Source organism: Leucopleurus acutus (genome assembly GCF_964270905.1).
Source record: "Leucopleurus acutus genome assembly, chromosome: 2".
In the NCBI taxonomy this organism is placed as follows: Eukaryota; Metazoa; Chordata; class Mammalia; order Artiodactyla; family Delphinidae; genus Leucopleurus; species Leucopleurus acutus.
Window position 1 is genome coordinate 73,120,629 of NC_139143.1, and position 19,327 is coordinate 73,139,955.

General features: G+C 41.7%; 1 protein-coding gene across 3 annotated transcripts in view; it reads right to left on the reverse strand.

Annotated features, from left to right (window-relative positions):
- PBX1 (PBX homeobox 1) overlaps nt 1-19,327 on the reverse strand; it is a 316,019-nt gene that overhangs the window by 67,412 nt on the left and 229,280 nt on the right. For all 3 annotated transcript variants that reach the window (XM_082833826.1, XM_082833827.1, XM_082833825.1), the window contains exons 4-6: nt 17,383-17,573; nt 9,061-9,196; nt 3,825-3,984 (exon numbers count right to left, since the gene is read on the reverse strand). In XM_082833826.1, coding sequence (XP_082689952.1) covers nt 3,825-3,984; nt 9,061-9,196; nt 17,383-17,573 — 487 coding nt within the window. The remainder of the gene's footprint in view (nt 1-3,824; nt 3,985-9,060; nt 9,197-17,382; nt 17,574-19,327) is intronic.

Below are 19,327 nucleotides of genomic sequence, written 5' to 3' on the forward strand. Positions count from 1 at the left end.
GTATTAGCTCATTATAACTCACAGCATTTTTAGGAAGCAGATGGAGGGCAAGTATTACCTTAATTTCTGCAATCTAGAAGTCTAGGTAGGCTTCACACAGATTAGGTGGCCAGTTTGATCATACTGGACTCTGTTGGCCTCCTATACCATTTGGAGGCTCAAAGATAGAGTCTCTTTGCTGGATGTAAGCTTAATTATATTATGCTCACTTCTCTGTTTTTCAAGATTTTTCTCTCCAAATTAAAATAAAACCATTATTACTTTCTACTCAGGGCAAAGTACAAGAGGGAAAGGTTATCTGGTTCAATGGGAAACCAGATAACCTTCAGCAGGTGTGCACGTCCAGGTTCTAGAGTTCCAATTCCAGGAGGCCGTGTTTTCATTTTCCACAAGGGAAGAAACATAGGAAGAACGAACACAGCAGAAAACATCAAGGGGATAAATTCTTTCACTGGTTTTAAAAAACAAAACCATGAGTGTTCCGATGGCTTTACTAGAAGTGTCAGTCAACTTCTCCGGATGTGTTACCTCCTCTCTAACCACGTGTACTATACATAAACTTCTCTTAGGAAGCCAGTGTCCAGGGCCTCAATATGATAACCTTCCACCAACCCAGAAAAACACCAAACTTCCTATGAGGGGCATAATAAGAAAATGTTAAAGGGCTTGCTGCTAACTAATGTCATGGCTGAATCTACTGTTGTCCTTGACACACACAAACACATACAACTAAGCAAAAGAATTCGAATCTGTGGGTTCTGAGCCTCAAAAAACGGGGATTGCTTAGCTAATCACAGATCCTGCTAAGATATCAATGCTGATGCTATGCCACAGAAAATATCTGTAACGCATAAGCCAATTTCTTTCCTCTTGGATATTAAAATGTTCTCCAACCTTCCAAAATAGATAATCCAACCTTCCTAAAAGGGCCTTATTTTTCTGAGATATTAACTCTTGCTTTCATAATCTCATCAAAAATAGGAAATTGAGAAGGTGTCACTTTAGGTCACTCCAAAAGAATTATGGATCCAGGGTTATTAACTATTGCTTCAGTTGGTCCCCATTTTTGTTTCTTTTTCTTCAAAACTTAATTTTCTTGTCTTCTCTCTATTTTTCCTCCTTGCTCCATCCATTTTGCCCAACTCTGCTGGTGTAAAATATGAAGAATTCCAAGTATCTCAAAATACTTGTTCATTCCTCCCAGGCCCCAGCCCTACGTGATTTTTATGAATTATGCTTAAGGAAATAGGAGGCCAGGCATATATCAACAAAGAGGAATATTTAGAAGAGGCCTAAATAAAGATACTGAAGTACTGCTCTCCACACAAAAGCCTCTAGAAGGAATAAGATTTACTTGCAAAATATCTTCCTTGCAGTAGAAATGAGTATTTATATTTAGTAAAGCTTCTGGAAAAAACTCCTGCTTCGATACTGAGGATATAAAAAGTTCCCAGGTTCCAGAACTCTAAACTCAACTAAAATATATTTTCACTTCCTAACCTCTTATTTAAAACTTGCTATTTCAATTATTATTTACCCTTCGGAATTATCAAAGAGCTGGTATACAACATTATAAACACCCTATGTGCAAAGCTGAAACATTTGAAAGTTCTCCCTCTATCTGTGTAGTGATTTGGGTTGTGTTAAGAGCAAAGAAAAGATAGAAAAACCCATTTATAACTTTTCCTGTTAAACCATTTATCTTTTAAAATTCCACGCTATTGCACATATACAATAGTATTTTCTTTTGTCTCTATTTTAGAAAAAGCACTACAAAGGGGTTCCTCTGCATATTATTTCTAACAACTTAGGCACCACTGGAAAGCTTAGCTCAAATTTTCCATAATAATTTACTCTGTGCTCAGAATAGTCACATGAAGTTTAAGCCACCAGAAAAATTCCTTAGAAAACTGTAATCACATACTGATATTCCAAGAGAGCCAAAATAATTCTTAAAAACAGACGAGGGGGTTAAAGCGCTCACTTTTCTCTTTTCAAGTACTTTAGGAAAGAAGAAAAAGGGATTTAGTAATGAAGGGAGTCCACGGGGCCCTTCTAAAGACTGTTCATAAATCATGCTAAGCCATCTGCGATGCAGATATATCAGGGACAGGAAAAAGTCATTTTGATATCTGTTTTACATTATGATAACCTTTGCAAGAGTATCAAATGTGTTTTTGCTAATGTTGACAGAATTGTACTTCTTCCAAAGAGACAAGTGAAAATGTCTGCCTAGCAGTACAATTCAACTAGTGTTGCTGGGTCTGAAATGCTTAATAATTGACCAGATGGGGATGAAGGAAACTCTCTGGTTATTGAACCTGTTAGCCTTGATCCTTTGTCAATCATACCATGATGAGAAGAGAAGGAAACACACACACACACACACACACACACACACACACACACACACACACACAAACCTCAAAAAGCAAATATGCTCTCCATGGTTACCTAATCTGGAGTGCTGGGAAAAATGAAACTGGATTGAATTCTACATTGTCTTACCATATCCATGTTTACAAAGCCCAGGCCACTCTTCATGCATGATTCCATTTAAACAAAAGAAAGCTGTGATGGTACAGCCCAGTGACTTGGAGAACTTTATGATAACAAATTAGAAGCATCTAGAAGCTCACAGAAGACATTAGTGTGTGGAGCCTTACATGTCTCCAATAACAATCTACCACAGGGTAGAAAGAGGACTTATTTTAGTGGGCAAACAGGCGGGGAGGTCAAAGACACCACATACCCCCAAATGTTAGAAATTAGATTTAAAAGTCATATTATGATCTAACATATTTAATTTGTGACCCTTTAAAGTTGGGGCATCAATTTTCTTAGATATGTACCCCACAGCCAAAATCAATGCATCTGGTTCATTATGGGGAGAAATATCTTAATCTAACTTATTTCATAAAGCCTTATTTAATAAATAAATACTTATTTAATAAGAAATATTTCTGGTTTTCCCTTTAAAAATAAAAGCACCAACATGCATGCCTTCCATAGCATACAAACACCAAGGTTACATTTTTTATGCATTACTGATTATTCTTTTCACATGTGGAATTTAAGAACTGGTGGTACAAGGCACACCCCCAAAATATATTATGTTAGCCTAACTCTGAAATTAGTGATACAACGCACATTTACTAAAATAAAACCAGGAGTACAGCACATGACTGATACTGTAACAGAAAAACTGGAATCTGAAATCATTTGAATTAATGACTGGCAATTTTCTTTGTAGTTTACATAAAGGAAACCAACACAATAAAACAGTAAAGAACGATAACTATAAAAAATGGATAGCAATCACCATAGTTGGCTTTGCAGACCAGAACATTTTAATAAGATATTTAAAGAAGAGTGAATATTCCTTCAAAGAATGCATGCTAGTAGATGACCCAGACATCATGTGATAGGAACAGCAAAATAGATAAGGACAACAACTTTATATGAGACAGACTAAATGCCTGAACCCCAAGGGACTATCTCAAAATATTAAGTCGAGCTTACTTATTAGAATCTCTGAAAGGAGAATTTAGAGGTCTCCTCATCAAAACCAACCAATTTACCTCTGTCCAACTTAAAGAGACACATTAGTGCAAACCCTCAGACATGTCCATCTTATCAACAGCAAAACACATTGCTTTTTGGAAATGAAAAGAAAAACCCAAAGTCGCATCAACAGTAAAAAAAGACAATCAAATACATAAATCAACCCATCCATAGCCCAAAGAATTAAAAGAAAACCCCAGTGTAGGAAAAGCACATATAAGAATGGATAACATTTCCCCCAATTCAAAGAAAAAACTAACCAGCTGAATTGGGAGTTGACGGTGAGTTAGCTTGGCTTCCATGGGCTGACACATTGGTAGCAGTGACAGCTGTTTTGGCAGCATAAATATTGGCTTCCTCTTGAAATTTACCTATGTTCTTCTTGTACCGGATTCGTTTATTTCCAAACCAGTTTGATACCTAGAGAGGTTTAAAAGAAGACGAGAAAGTTACCAGTTCATCCCGCACAAATATCACAGAGGAAAAGGAAGGGCTTATGAGAGGGTTGAAGAGGTAGGCTAATTGGTCTCATCCTAGCTCTGATTCTGCAACATCAATTAAAAGATCTGAAGGAAGGGCTTGGAGAGGAGCAACTACATAAAATGAGATTCTCTTGCTTAATATAACACAATCTAGCAAAACCACTGTGACAAAGATTTTTCTAGGGAGGAGCTGCTCATTTAACTAGGACCCTTGTAGTTTAGGGCAAGCATTTTAAATCTGCTTACCTCTTAAGTATAGGACACTAAAATAAACCTAGCATTTCAGGAGAAATGCCTGTTACTTACCAATGCTAAAGCTGACTTTGGGCAATCAAAATATACAGACCTTTAAATATTCAAAGAAATCTATATCAACATATGGGTGCTTTCATGGATGTATTAATTTCACATTTTTATTAGTTAGATAACTTTAATATGGACTAGATTCTTAGCTGTATTGTACTACTGACCTTAGGATCAATATAATTCAATCCAATAAATTTCACTAAGTATTTTGTGCAAAGCTTGGTGTTATCTACATGAGGAAAAACTGAAGCCTAGCACTGATTATTCCTTTGAATTCCAGGCTTTAAATGTTAACACCAATACACAAAATAAATGTAATTTACTTTCATTTGTTAACCTATTTCCTTCATGTGGCTCACAGCGGCTGTCCTGGCTTGATTCTATGCCCGTTCTCTTTATACCAAGACCTCTGCCAGACACAAGTGGAGACACAGTGAAATTCAAGTTTTACTCCCATAATCCTGCCTTAGGAAGCAGAGTTTTATACCCCATATTTCAGATGTGATTTCAAACTAAAATATTGTGGTTTTATACAATTACAAAACAAACCATGAATTTGGTGAGAGAAGGAGAAGTTGGTAACACATGTACCATAGCTTACATGTAATTTAATTTACCCCAACAATGGCAGATAAAGAAAATGCTTGCAAAACTACACTTATTTTTAAAGTGCCTTAGCTAAATTTAAAAATCTTATAAGGCTATCCCTCATAGACCTATACAGCTCATACTGAAGCAGAAATGCCAAGCTTCTGTAATAAAAATCAAAACATAGCATTGCAATATTAGTAAACAAGAGAGAAAAAGCCTCAAGAGAAAATGCTTTATTTATTGTAAATGCTGGTGCCTACAGAAAGAGAGTTAAACTGGAAGAGGAAGGGCATTTCTGGGTCCATTCAGGGGCCACTGCCTATCTAATTTCACTCCCAAACTCATGCTTTTCTTGATGTAACTTTCACTATTCTAGGAATCAATCATCATTGTGGTTGGGTTTTGACTTCTAAGTGGAACAGAGAGAGAGGAAAAGAGGCAGGGAGATTTTTTCTGAGGTAACTGGATGAGCTGGAAGAAAGGGGGAAAGATGAAGGAAGTTTGGAACGACTTTTGAGGAGGAAAGAAAATGCCTGTGCTCTAATAAATTGGCTACATGAGAGGAGGTGAGAAGGAAGAGGGTGGAGAAGGGACCGGTCCTGGGATGATTCCTTTCTACAGGAGAATAGATGCTCATGCAGGGAAGATGCTGGGTCAGTTCAGGCATTTCCTGCATCGTCCACTAGGGGGATGTCATATGCCCTGAACAATGTATAGAATCGGTGTTTTCATTAATTAACTCACTGTTCAACAATCATTGACAAGGTCTACTATGTGCTAGGCACTAGGGATACAGAGATGACTGACTTACTCCGAGACAGATAATGCAGAAGGAATCACTGATTCTCCGGGGAAAGTTTGGTTCACATTTTGGACATTAAGTTTGAAGAGCCCGTGGGCAGAGCCATGGTGAAGTCCAGTGGGAAGTAAGATATATGAGTTCGGCATTCCAGGAGAGAAGTCTCATGGGGATATTTAAAGAGAAGTATATTTGCAGCTGTGAGCACGGAGGGGGCCACTCCAATTCACTGTGTAGAACAGCACTTTTCAAAGTCAAGTGTGCATGGAGGGCTTATGAAGACAGATCCCTAGCCTCCTCTCCTTTCCACCAGAGATTCTGATTCAGGACTGGGGTGAGACCCAAGAAATTTTTTTTAAATTGAAGTATAGTTGATTTACAACATCGTGTTAGGTTTAGGTGTACAGCACAGTGATTCAGTTACATATATATATATATATATATATATATATATACACACACACACACACACACACAAATATATACGTATATTCTTTTTCAGATTTATTTTTCTCTTATAGGTTATTACAAAATATTGAGTATAGTTCCCTGTGCTATACAGTAAGACCCAAGAGTTTACATTTCTAACAAGCTCCCAGCTGATGCTGCCTTCTGTAGATCACACTCCAAGCAGCACTCCAAGCATTAGAATAGAGGAGGGGCTGTTCTGGGATCAAAGGAGAGGATGGTCAATAGATGGGTTTCTGTGTCTGAGCATATTTTTGTTTGGGAATCACAGGAGGACTCACTAGTAAGTGGATTTTAAAAGAATATGTGTCTTAAAAAATAATTAAGGACCATGGGCTAGGACATGACGAGATGGGGGCTAATGAAAGAACAATACCTTTAGGATAGGTAGAGATGGCAGATCCTCTAAGAAGACTGAGCAGGAGTGGCCCAAGAGGAAGGAGAAAACTCCAGAGAGAACAATGTCAAGAAAGCCAAAGTAGGAGAATTTCAAGATGGAGGGTGATTATTAACAACAACAACAAAAAAAAAACACCCCAAAACAGGGCTTCCCTGGTGGCACAGGGACACCTGCCAATGCAGGGGACACGGGTTCGAACCCTCATCCAGGACGATCCCACATGCTGTGGAGCAACTAAGCCCGTGAGCCACAACTACTGAGCCTGTGCTCTAGAGCCCGCAAGCCACAACTACTGAAGCCCACGTGCCTAGAGCCCGTGCTCCGCAACAAGAGAAGCCACCACAATGAGAAGCCCACGCACCGCAACAAGGAGTAGCCCCCGCTTGCCGCAACTAGAGGAAGCTTGTGCCCAGCAACAAAGACCCAGCTCAGCCAAAAATAAATAAATAAATTTAGTTTAAAAAAAACCCAAAGCAACAAACAAACAAAAAACAAGAAAGATACAGTCAAAGGCATCTCCTAGATCTGAGAACTAGAGATAGAGGGAGATTTAATATATCATGTGGTCCAACCAACCATGACTGGAGATGGGGCAACGAAGACCCAAATAGAAAGAGTGAGTTCCTAAAATCCCACGGTTGACTCAGCATGAACACGCTCCTAGCAAGTGCTCGTTCTAGGATATCATGTTGTCTCCCACTGGAACTTGTGTGGCAATGGTAGAACAGTCTGGTTATTGTTGGGAGGAAGTGATGTGATGGGGAAGGAAGAATGGTATCGCCCTGGGATGGATAGGGGAAAGAGAAAGGTGATACAGTATATGTAAATCATCATTTTAATGGACACACTATTTGCACCCTGGATTTCCATAATGAAGGATGTGAAGGTTGCTGGAATAGGCCAAGATTCCATTTTTTATTCACACACAATACAGACTAGATCCTGAAGAGTTCATTCTATTTTCAATAGGGATTTGGAATTCCAAATCCCAGAATTTGAATTCAAACAATATAGTGATTTTCAACTTTAGCAGCAGAAGATTCCATGACCGAAATTCACTGTTTGTGGGTTAGTGATATGGTTTATACCTGGAAACATGCAGCAAGCACCACAAAACATCGGTTCTCTTTACTTGTGGACAATGGGTCTAGATTTGGACAAGAATGGTTAGAAACCTAGATAACAATCAGGCCACCTGAATTAGACCACTGATGTTCTGCTTTCCCAGGGTTGCCAAGACTGGAAACGACCTTCCGCTGGGTCCAAGTACCTGAGGAAGGTCCAGGTTAAAAAGGAGACGATTCTTTCTGCCTTGTCTGAAAGGAGGTTTCCAAGGCTGCTGCAAAAATCACACATAGAGTGCTGGGGAGAGCCCGGCAATCTCTTCATTGCAGATCCCCTGTGTGGAGTTCTTGATTTTGACTAGACCTAATTCTGCTTAGCTAAACACAGGTTGATGGGATCAGCACCCGGCGGGGAGTAGCAGAAGCCAGGATTCAGCTCAAGGAAGTACAGATGCTCAGTTTATACAAAACAGCATCTACTTCATTTACAAAATGTTAAGTGAAGTTTTTCACTAAAGTAGGCCTCTTCTCCCCAACTTCCCCCTCCCCCTTGCCCTTTTTGGAAACACTAGTACATTTGATTCTCTTGCACGTGACATAATTCTGAGGAAAGCTTTCTCTGAGAGGTTTCTTGACTATCCCTACTGGTCTCAACTAGAGACTGGTGGTGGTATTTGAGGTTCAGACCGAGTAAGAAGTTTGGATGGATCCTTTGTGTAGACACAATGTAGATACATATAAAACTTGCTGACCTTTCTACTTCATATTAATGCTGAACACTCCAGGTCCATAAAACTTTTATGTCACGTACCTTTCCACGTCAATAGGCACCTGTTACGGTTATTGCTCTTTGGGGGAAGGGGGCACTCAGTGACATTTTGTGCAATCATTCCAATGCAAGCATAGTGACACGTTAAAATTCCTACACTCCATCAGTTACAGAGTGAGGACATCAAGAGAGGACATTTGAGTCCCTTTCATTTAAAAGTTCCATTCACTGACTCTTAAAGTTCCTGGGTTGGGCAAAAAAATGGGCCAAGGAATTGAGTATGCTTGAGAAAATAACATGAGAAATTCAGATGGCTTTCCAAGTACATGTAGAATTCTTCACCCATTTGAAGCAACGGAGAGCTCAGAGGGAAGAACCCTGTCCCTGTTTTTACACTGTACTTAGTCTTCTCCTAGTTCTGCTGGTTCCTCTCAAGTTTTTCCAGGTACTGCCTTGGAAACTCTCTTATGCACATCATGTGCTGACCTTGCCATTTTAAGGCTTAAGTTGATGGAACTTACAAGGCATGAAAGTTCACGAAAGCAAGACCTCCAAGACTCTGCACTGTGACTCCACCAGGGCCAGGGTATGGGCTGAGCCCTTTGAGGGCTTCTTACCTGGGACACTGTGATGCCACACTTCTTGGCTAACTCCTCTTTGGCTTCCTCACTGGGGTAGGGGTTGCTGAGATGGGAATAGAAATATTCATTCAGGATTTCCGTCGCTTGCTTGTTGAAATTCCGTCTCTTCCGCCTTCATAAAGAGAAAGGAAACAACAACGACAACGGAAAAAAAAAAAGTTCACACCAAATACATATAAAAAGGAAGAGGAGAGGATCTACGTCTGGGAGAAGACCCTTTTTTGAGTGAAAAGTGAACAAGAGGAGATTTGAGCAAAGGGGCTGGATGCTGAAAGCAGTGCTGAAAGCGTTCTTTAAATACTTCATTGTGTACTGTCGGGACACTAAGCAGAAGATCACATGTATTATACAAATATTTATACAGAGTGGTGAGGGGCATGAAGTTTCAAAATTCCACCATGTTGGTTTTGAACCCTGGACCAGCTGAATACCAGCTGGGTGATTTGGGATGCCTCTTCAAACTTCAGCTTCTTCAAATGACAGTCAAAAGAGTCAAACTGACCTCACGGGGTGACAGGGAGAAATCAGGTCATACACAGAGAGGACTCAGCACAGTGCCTGGTACATGACAAATACTAGGACTTACTGGGGATTCTTCCTACCAGGTTCCAGGCCTTGGGCCATACCCTCTCAGAGCCATCAATTCAAATTATTCACTTTTCACAACTAGTGAGGTAGCTATGGTTATTCCCATTTACCAATGCAGAACTGAGTTCGAAGGTCACTCAACTAGTAGGTTATAGGGCCAAAGTATCAATTCAGGTCTGCCTGACTACAAAACCCAGCCTCTTTTTTGTATACAGATTGCCTCCTGGCAATTACACAGAGACTCTGTAGCCATAAGTTAAAAATAAGTTGTCTGGACTTCCCTGGTGGCACAGTGGTTAAGACTCCATGCTCCCAATGCAGGGGGCCCGTGTTTGATCCCTGGTCAGGGAATTAGATCCCACACGCATGCTGCAACTAAGGAGCCCATGTGCCGCAACAAAGGAGCCCGTGAGCCACAACTAAGGAGCCCACCTGCTGCAATTAAGGAGACTGCCTGCCTCAACTAAGACCCATAGCAACCAAATTAATAAATAAATATTTTTTAAAAAGTTATTTTCTCTCTGTTCTATCCCCATATAGGCGCATGCAACATTTTTAAAAGGCATGGGGAAGGGGGGCAAGAATGGATGGAAATTAACCCCCTGACTACTTGACCTCTCTTGAAAGGAGAAAAGCAGCACTTTCTAAGCAGGAACAGCTGCTAAATGGTAAAACATAAGCCCACAGAAATCTTTTTAATATATAGGTTGCAAAAATGAAGAAAACCACTTTTTGAATAAAAGTATTTTTCTTCTTAAAAGAAAAAGTGCTAATTGAACTAATTTAAAGTGAGAATCACTTTGTTGCCTCCTCCCCGCTAAGGCCTGAGGATAGCTGGGCTTTGCTTAGGGATGCCTGGCTCCTTGCAGATGCTGGCTGGCCCTCCTTGAGGGGGTGGGGTCTCTATCTTTAAATTAGCTCCATTAGCACTTCTGCCTTTCTAGCTTTTATCAAAGGTTTTTCCTTATGGGGAAAAAAAATTTCCAGAACATCCCTGGTTATGCCAGGATATTGAATTTTCTGATTTAAGCCAACAGAAAGCACCAATCGCCTTGCTAGACAGGAAATTCAGCTAATATTGTATTTTCCAGGTCCCACTTGGATTAATTAACATAATAAAGTGCCTGATTTTACCGGATGAACACCATCTGTCCATAGGTATTAACCACATCTGCCCAGATTATGCCAAGCCCAAGTCACCCTCCCAAATCATGCTGAGTTTCTGGGTCACCCAGCATCAGAAATTGGGCAGATTGGATTAAAAGGCCCAACTAAAAAGGAGGCATGTATGAAGAGCTCTTGCATGATGGGAATTTGAGGATGGTAGCCAAGTGGCTAACCCGGTCTCCAAGCTAGTCTTTGGATAACCTCTGGCTTCCTCTTGGCCTAAAGAAAACAGTTGTTTTAGGCCTGGGGAAGTGGCCCCTGAAGGCTCCCCTAATTGGGAGTTGTTTGCATTAGCATTACAGTGTATTTCTTGGGACTCTTCCAACTGAGCTCATAGGAAGCCTCTCTGGAATGAGCTGGGGTGCAGGGATGGTGCAGACAGCTGTTCCCGGCTCTCTCCTCCTGGTGACGTGCAATCTTCCTTTAGGTGGTCTCATCTACTCAGATGCATGCACTTAGCACCTTGTGCAGTGGCTGTCTCAATCTAGGGCCTTTGAAGCCCCAGAAGTAGGATTTTGCAGAATTTCAAGAAACTCAGTAAAAATAATATAATTCTGACGATAAGGTTATTTGAACGAAGACACCTGGTTTCTTTGCTTTGGCTGGAAGCGTTTTCAGCTAGGTGAGTTAACATGTGTTATTTCAAGCCAACCAAAAGCTCTGATCATCAGTTATCCAGGTAAACTTAAGAGATGTGGAAGTTGATTAAATTTTAGGGATGGAACCTTTCAAATCACAGTGACTCAAGAGTGTGGAGTGTAGGCGCTGTGCACATATGTTGCTAACCACCAAATGTGTTATCTCTGACCAAACGCCTCTCCTAAAAGCCAACACCCCATTTACTACTGCATACCCCAGACACTTCCAACAAACTCTGTGTTGCTAAGACTAGTATCACATTTCACCCAAACCAGCTCCATTTTCTTTTCTTTCCATATTATATAATGACATCACCATCGATACAGAGTTCATTGTATTTGCTAATCTGTTCGTCCATTCATTCGTTTGTTTATTCCTTCAAATATTTGGGTACCTAGCATGCGCCAGCATCTGGGAGCGATTCTCAACTCTTCTTGTTCTCTTACTGGATAAACACTCTCTGTCCATAGGTATTAACCACGTCTGTCCAGATTATGCCAAGCCTAAGCCACTTTCCCAAATCATGCTGAGTTTCTGGGTCACCCAGCATCAGAAATTGGGCAGATTGGATTAAAAGGCCCAACTAAAAAGGAGGCGTGTATTAAGAGCTCTTGCATGATGGGAATTTGAGGAAGGTAGGCCCCAGAGCAAGTCTTCCCAGTTCTGTTTTTCAAATCTATCCCTTTTGTTCCATCCTTAGTGTCACTGTTATTTTTGAAATGGGTTTAGAGGAGCCACAGTCTGTCATATAATGGTCTTAGTAGTGTTGTCCAACAGCACTTTCTGCAATGAGGAAAATGAATGTTCTCTGTTCTCCAATACAGCAGCCATCAGCTGCATGTGGCTATCGAGTGGCTGAAATAGGGCTCATATAACTGGAGTGCTAAAGTTTTAAATTTTATTTACTTTAATTTTAATTAATTTTAAATTTAAAATCAAGAAGCCACAGACTAGACAGTGCAACTCCATAGTGATGCTTTCCCTAAATCATGGCCAAGCAACCTTCCTAGAAAGAGAGCATGGACTCACAGCCCTGGTGCACACCATCAAAAGCATGAAATGGCTCCAAAACCTCCTGCTGTAGTCTATTCCATCACATACCAATGTTTATCTTAAAATAAGAATATTTTCCTCCAAATATCTGAGTAAAATGGGGAAGGTTTTTCATACTTATTCTGTATTTCCCCAGTTTGAGAAGCACACACCTCAACAGTGGTCTCCTACCGTTTCTTTGAATTCAGCTCATCTTCAAGAAAATCACTAGAGGAATTCCTCCAAACCATGGATCTGATCATGAAAATAATAATAATAATAAATAATATATAATATACTGAACCTTACTATATTATAGCTGAATTACGGTGTGAATACTATGTTCCAGACACTATACTTTTTTAATATATTATCTTATTTATTCTTGTATAGAATTATCCCCATTTTAGAAACACAAAAACTGAGTCTTAGGGAGGATAAGCCACTGACCCCGGGTCACAAAGGTAGTCAGGGTTGTAGCAAGAATCTGAATCCAAGAAGTGCAGCTTGAGAACTTACACTATAAATTACTACATTCCCTCCTTAAACAGCTCAGAGTTTCTGCTGCTTCATAGGACCAAGTTGAAATCTTTGCTGGTACAGTTAAGGTCTTTCAGTGGATCTAGCCCCTCCCTAGTGTCTCATTTCCCTCCAATCCTACACATGCTCTACATAATTTCATCCAGCTACATCATACGCTTCTCCATTCCCCAAAGACACTCACGGCGTTCATGTTCCCTTGCCTTTTCATACCACCCTGTGTATTTCTCTCCAGCAGCATTTGCCACAAGTTTACATGTGTCTTCCCAACTAAACAGCAAATCCTCAAGGGGAGGAGCCATGTTTCACACATATTTGAAACCCCGCTGCCCAACACACAGTATGCATTCCAGTAAGTAATGCCTGTTGAAGTTGAATTATGTTGTTCACTTTGTTTCTGTGATTCCTTCTATGTGTTAAACATCATACTCCTCTGAGACTCAGCACTGTCCGCCTCTCCCTGATTTTCGATTCTCTCTCCCCTTTGGGTAAACTTGGCAGATGTACTTCCTGTGATCATGCACAGTTTTATGCTGTTATAAGAGCACCTGTCCCAGGAGGACCCACATTTACATGCATTTTTTCATCTTTGTTATTCCAGTGGCTAATATAGCATTTGACAGAGAGTAAAAACTCAGAGAAGTAAATAAATCTAAATACAGTGCCAGTTTGGCCAGACCTTATTGGATGTCCTTTCCTCTTTCTTACCGTCCCCTTTGCTAATCATTTTAGGTAACTCTATCTACCAGGGTGAAGTGCAGAGGTGTACTTCCAACCATGTCTTTAGGTTCTTATTGTTCTCTCTAGCAAGATGTTATTTTTAAAAAACAAGATAAAATTACTGTATTGCTAGAAAACCATTAAGGGTTTACAAGTTCTCTCTCTCAAAGAATTATTGTAGTCCTGACAATAAGCTTACCAAGTTTTACAGCACAATGCTTGATATAAAGCTGAAATAATAAATGTTGAGTGAATGAATGAATGAGTGGAATTTTTAAGTTAAACTTTTCTGGCACTATAAGGAAGACAAAAAAGATATGACTTGGGGCTTCCCTGGTGGCGCAGTGGTTGAGAGTCCGCCTGCCGATGCAGGGGACACGGGTTCGTGCCCCGGTCCGGGAAGATCCCACATGCCGCAGAGCGGCTGCGCCCGTGAGCCATGGCCGCTGAGCCTGCGCGTCCAGAGCCTGTGCTCCGCAACGGTAGAGGCCACAACAGTGAGAGGCCCGCGTACCGCAAAAAAAAAAAAAAAAGGGGCTTCCCTGGTGGCGCAGTGGTTGAGAGTCCGCCTGTTGATGCAGGGGTTGCTGGTTCGTGCCCCGGTCCGGGAAGATCCCACATGCCGCAGAGCGGCTGGGCCCGTGAGCCATGGCCGCTGAGCCTGCGCGTCCGGAGCCTGTGCTCCGCAACGGGAGAGGCTACAAGAGTGAGAGGTCCACGTACCGCAAAAAAAAAAAAAAAAAAGGATATGACTTGAGTGGACAAAACCTGGCCCAAATCCCAAATGCTCAGCTGGGGAGTGTGGAAGGCAGAATCCTAAGAAGATATGTAAGATTCCACCCTGGGCTACATCTCTTTCCCTTGAGCGTATGTGTTGGGGGGCACTGTGAAAATAACAGGATATCCTTCCTGTGATTAAGTCACCAATCAGTTGACTTTGCGTTAATGAAACGGGAGATTAGGTTAAATCCTTAAAATGGTGACATTCTCCAGGAAGAAAGCAAGCAGACAACTTGTAAGCTGCCTGTGGAGAGGGCAGCTTCTAGGATCTGGGGACTTCAGTTCTACAACCACAAGGAACTGAATTATGCCCCTACTGGAATGAGCTTCAGATAAGAGCGTGGCCTCAGCGGACCCCTGGGTTGCAGCTTTGTGAGACTAGAGCAGAGAACCCAGGTTAGCCTGCCCAGGCTCCTGAACAACAGAAACCGTGAGATAATAACTCTGTGTTGTTCTAAGCTGCTAAATTTGTGGTAATCTGTTCTTCAGCAACACAAAATACAAGGAATGTTACACAACAAAGCAGTAACATTCAATTCTGCATACCCATTACATGACGAAGGCTAATCCTGTTACTAAATCCAGTCCTCCTTGCATTTTGTCTTCCAAGAAATCTTTTCCGATGAAGCCCTGCCCATCAGATGCATGGTTTAGAGAAACACATGAACATTAGCAGTGAATGTGTCTTTCTTAGTAAAGTGTGTTTAGCTAGCTTTCCCAATTATAGATAGCACTAGAAGCAATGATATTAGCTACCGCAATCAGGAAGTCCAGGCAAACGTTTATTTTTGAGCTGGAAAAACCATTTGCTTAGCCTTGGGTTGGCACTTGGGGTCATATTTTTTCAGCGATACTAAATATACATACCTCTAAGTAAATGCTAATAACAAAGACAAAAGGTTAGTTGTTTTAGTTTTGAACCTTGGCTCAGAGGCAATGATTTAAAGGTTGCAGCCAAAGCAGGAAAGAGACCCTCTCTTACAGTGACTGTCCTTCTGGTGCCAACTGGAACAATCTAGGCAAAGGCTGGTGGAAGTGAAAGGGACTGTGTACAAAGCTCGCCTAGTTTCGCGTCTTTTAGAGTCTGACCTTCTGCTGGCCACAGCAGAGTTACTGAGAGAAGAAATCCTATGAGAAAATGATTCTGCTCCTCCCTTCTCTCTGATTTCTTTCTTGAAAAGAACCCAGTCTGGGCCCAATTTTTCTTTTTTTTTTTCAGTATCTGCCAACATAAATGCCAACTCCAGCATTTTAACGAGGGGAGTTACTATGGGGATGTAAACAACACATGCAGAGTGGCAGCGGCCACAGCACAGGGGAAAGACCCAGACACAGGCCACCAGTCACTTGCACTTTGTACCGTGCGGAACGGCCTGCTTTAAAGAAGCCAGGCTGGCAGCAGGCCACGGGGCGAGGGCGATGCACGGCGGCGGGGGGGGTCCTGCTTCGGAGGGCCTGTGCATTCCCCCACTCATCACCATGCTCTGCTGGGAACAGCTCTCTTCATTTGTACTTTCTCTTGACTTACTCTATGGAATTCTATTAGCCCAGAGATCCAGTTTGCTAGCTGGCGTTCTTATTTCATATTCCACGTGATCCAAAACACAATGAATAAAAGGGAGTTTAGGAGGCGCCAGGAGTTTTAAAGAGGTCTGTGAACTGTAAAGACCACACTTGTGAAGAGAGAGAAAAGTACAGGTAAGAGAGCTGAATACTACATGATTTCCGGGGTGAAAAAATTTAAAAAGCAGGGCATTTGGGTGTCTGAATGAAAAGGAACAAAACTACAGATTATTAAATGGTATATGACCCTGACATACCTAATGTTTCAATAATAAAAATCATATGTTGGGATTATATTCAGGAATTGAAACAATGAATGATGAAATCTGCATTTATAGAAGATGGCTAATTTAACATGAACTGTAGATCACAAAGGATATCCACACTCTGAAAACTTATTTATTAGATCAATTATCAACACACTCCCCTAGAGTAGATGAAAGATATGATATCACCATTTTACAGGCTGGATAACAGAAGCCAAAGAAATCAAAGGGATTTGTACAAATCCATTGGTCTAGAGGGTAGGAGGACCAAGAACTGACTATTTGTTCTATAGTCTCAGTTTTTGTCGTAAAGGACCTTTCTATCCGTGATTTCAACTGAATTCTCTGACCTCACAAATTAGGTCACAAGTTAATGTCAGGTAGAAAACATCAAATCTTGATTGAAAATCTGGCCCATATCAGACCAGTCCCTTGCCCCTCTACGCCCAAGGGACCATGTCTTCTTCATCTTTTCATCTCTGTGCCCCTAAAACTCAGCCCAGAGTAGGACACATGGTAATCTAGTTATAAATATTTGTTGACTCGAACTGGGTGCGCTCTCTGCCTACATATACTGTGGCAAAGATTCCCAGCTCTCAATCAGAACTTTCTGGGAGAAAATAGGTCATTGCACTATCTAGCAAGACCTGTATGGGCCCATAGTTACAAACTATTCCTGTGAAAGAGACACCTAGCGGTATGAAAACAAAAAGTCCTGCTTTTTCTGTCCCTGTAGCTAAGTCATCCTTGCTTCTCATGAAGAGTGAGTAAGCAGCGGCCATAAAGAATACCCCCGCCCATGACACGTTTTCCTGGAGCCGTATAAAACCAACGGTCATCCACCCTCTCAGCACTCCTTTCCCTGACTAAGAACATTTCTCAGGCTACCACTTGGCTTAGCCTTGAACATGATGACAACGGAGTCTTTGGAGAGGGCCAGCCGTGGATTCCAACCCTGGATCAGTGGGTTCTCCCCAAGGACAGACCCCTCCTGGGGACTCACCGCGCATCCAGAAACCGGGAACGCAGGATCATGACGGCCTCACACGTGCTTTGCTTCAGCTGCATCTGGATGGAGCTGAATTTGCGGTGGATGATACTGACCATCCGCTCGATCTCCTTCGGGGAGATGGGCCTGGTCCGGCTTTGCTCTCGCAGGAGATTCATCACGTGGGTGGTGAACTCATTACAGGCCTGGAACGGCAGGATGACACACGTGGGGTGTGGGGAGGGTCCAAGCCTCAGCACGCTTGACGTGAGGCTGTGTAGGTCTTTTGCTAGAGACGTGTGCAGGTAAGGAAAGTGGGCTAGTTTGTGGCATTTTGTCAAATCGGAAAAAATAAATGATCCCTGGAAATCCCTTTCCGCCCATTTGATTATAATTTTTGGCCATGCTGTGGATTTTTTTAAAGGGAAAAGAAAATTCTTAAGTATTTTTCAAGATCAATTATTTTTCATGATTTTACTACTATGAGAGATGGGAACATGGACACTAGTATAAAACACACTTCACAACCCTTCACCCCAACGTTAACAGTCAAAGAGAGTTTGGGGCCAAATATAGCATGAACTTTCTGTCTTGCCCTTATCTCTGATACGTTAAAGCTTCCAAATATTCAATTCAGCATAAACAGCCCGAAGAGTGGAATCATGGACTTATAAGCTCTGATAACTCTTCTGGGAGATTTCTCATCCATCTATTTCTACTTCTACTTTTATCGTAAGGACTCCCTCCTATGCCGGTCTTCTGAAGATCTGCTATGTCTATAACACAAAGGGAATAGGTTAAAAAAAAAAAAAAAAAAACAGCATCCAAATATGAATTAGAGGACTCAGGAGTTATCCCTGCAGAAAGGAAAACTCTCAGGTTAGAGACCAACATACTCTCAGCTCTGGAAGTGAAACTGGAGATCATTTTTCCCACCTCCTTATTTTACAGTTGGGAAAACTGGCTCCAAGAGATGAAGGGCCCACAGCAAAAACAGCAGCTGAGGCAGGACCTGAACACATCCTCCTCCAGGCCAGGGTGTCTGTTCTTTCCCAGACCCTGAATCTGCTCCTTAGAGCACCACTGCCCTTTCTCTTAGTTACTATTACTTATCATCTCGGTAGTCGGGTTTTATTAGTGAACATTCAATAAAATATCTACTCACAGGTTAACTCACAGTAATGTTCTAAAACTGTATAAGACTGTTCACAAAAAAGGGCAACTTGATGCTGTGAGACTTGAAGAACTAAGGACTCAAAGGGTTCAACTTAATATTAACAGTGGAAACACGCCCATTGAGGCTAACCCTCCATTGCCCTTGTTTTTTACAGCACCAAGCCCTTCCTAGCTGTCAATTATGCAGTAACAATAACATATTTACAGTTCATTTCTCCGAGAAATCCTTTGAGGTCGGCTGGCCAAAGATACAAAGGCAGACGCGTCCACTGGGCTGTGTCTACACTGGGCGCTGGGAGGCCTGGCTTTTGACCTGCCTCCGTGAGTATGTGGGTAAATCCTTTCACTACTCAGTACTTCGTTTTATTTGTCCGAGAGTGGACTGAATCATTCCTAACCCTTCAGCAAGGCTAGCAGTGCCCGTGCTCTAGTGCAGCGACCTGCAGATGGAGTAAATCACTCAACATGAACGCAGCAGTGGGCTAAGAGCACAGACTGCCTGCGTTCAGATCCTGCGCTGGCACTCACTTCGCTCTGGGGCCTTGGTTAGTTATGTAAGATCCCTGTATCTCGTCTTCCCTATTTGTGAAATGGGGATGACAGTACCTCAAAGGGTGTGGTAAGGACTACATGAGTTACTCTCTTTGTGTCTGGCCACATAAATTGTGTCATTATTATCTCTTCAAAGTACAGAGAACTTAGAAACCCAGCACAGGATCACGATTGGGCAAACCTCTCGCCCCGTGGTAAAGCTAAGGGTCACAAATACCTTCTTTCTAGGCTG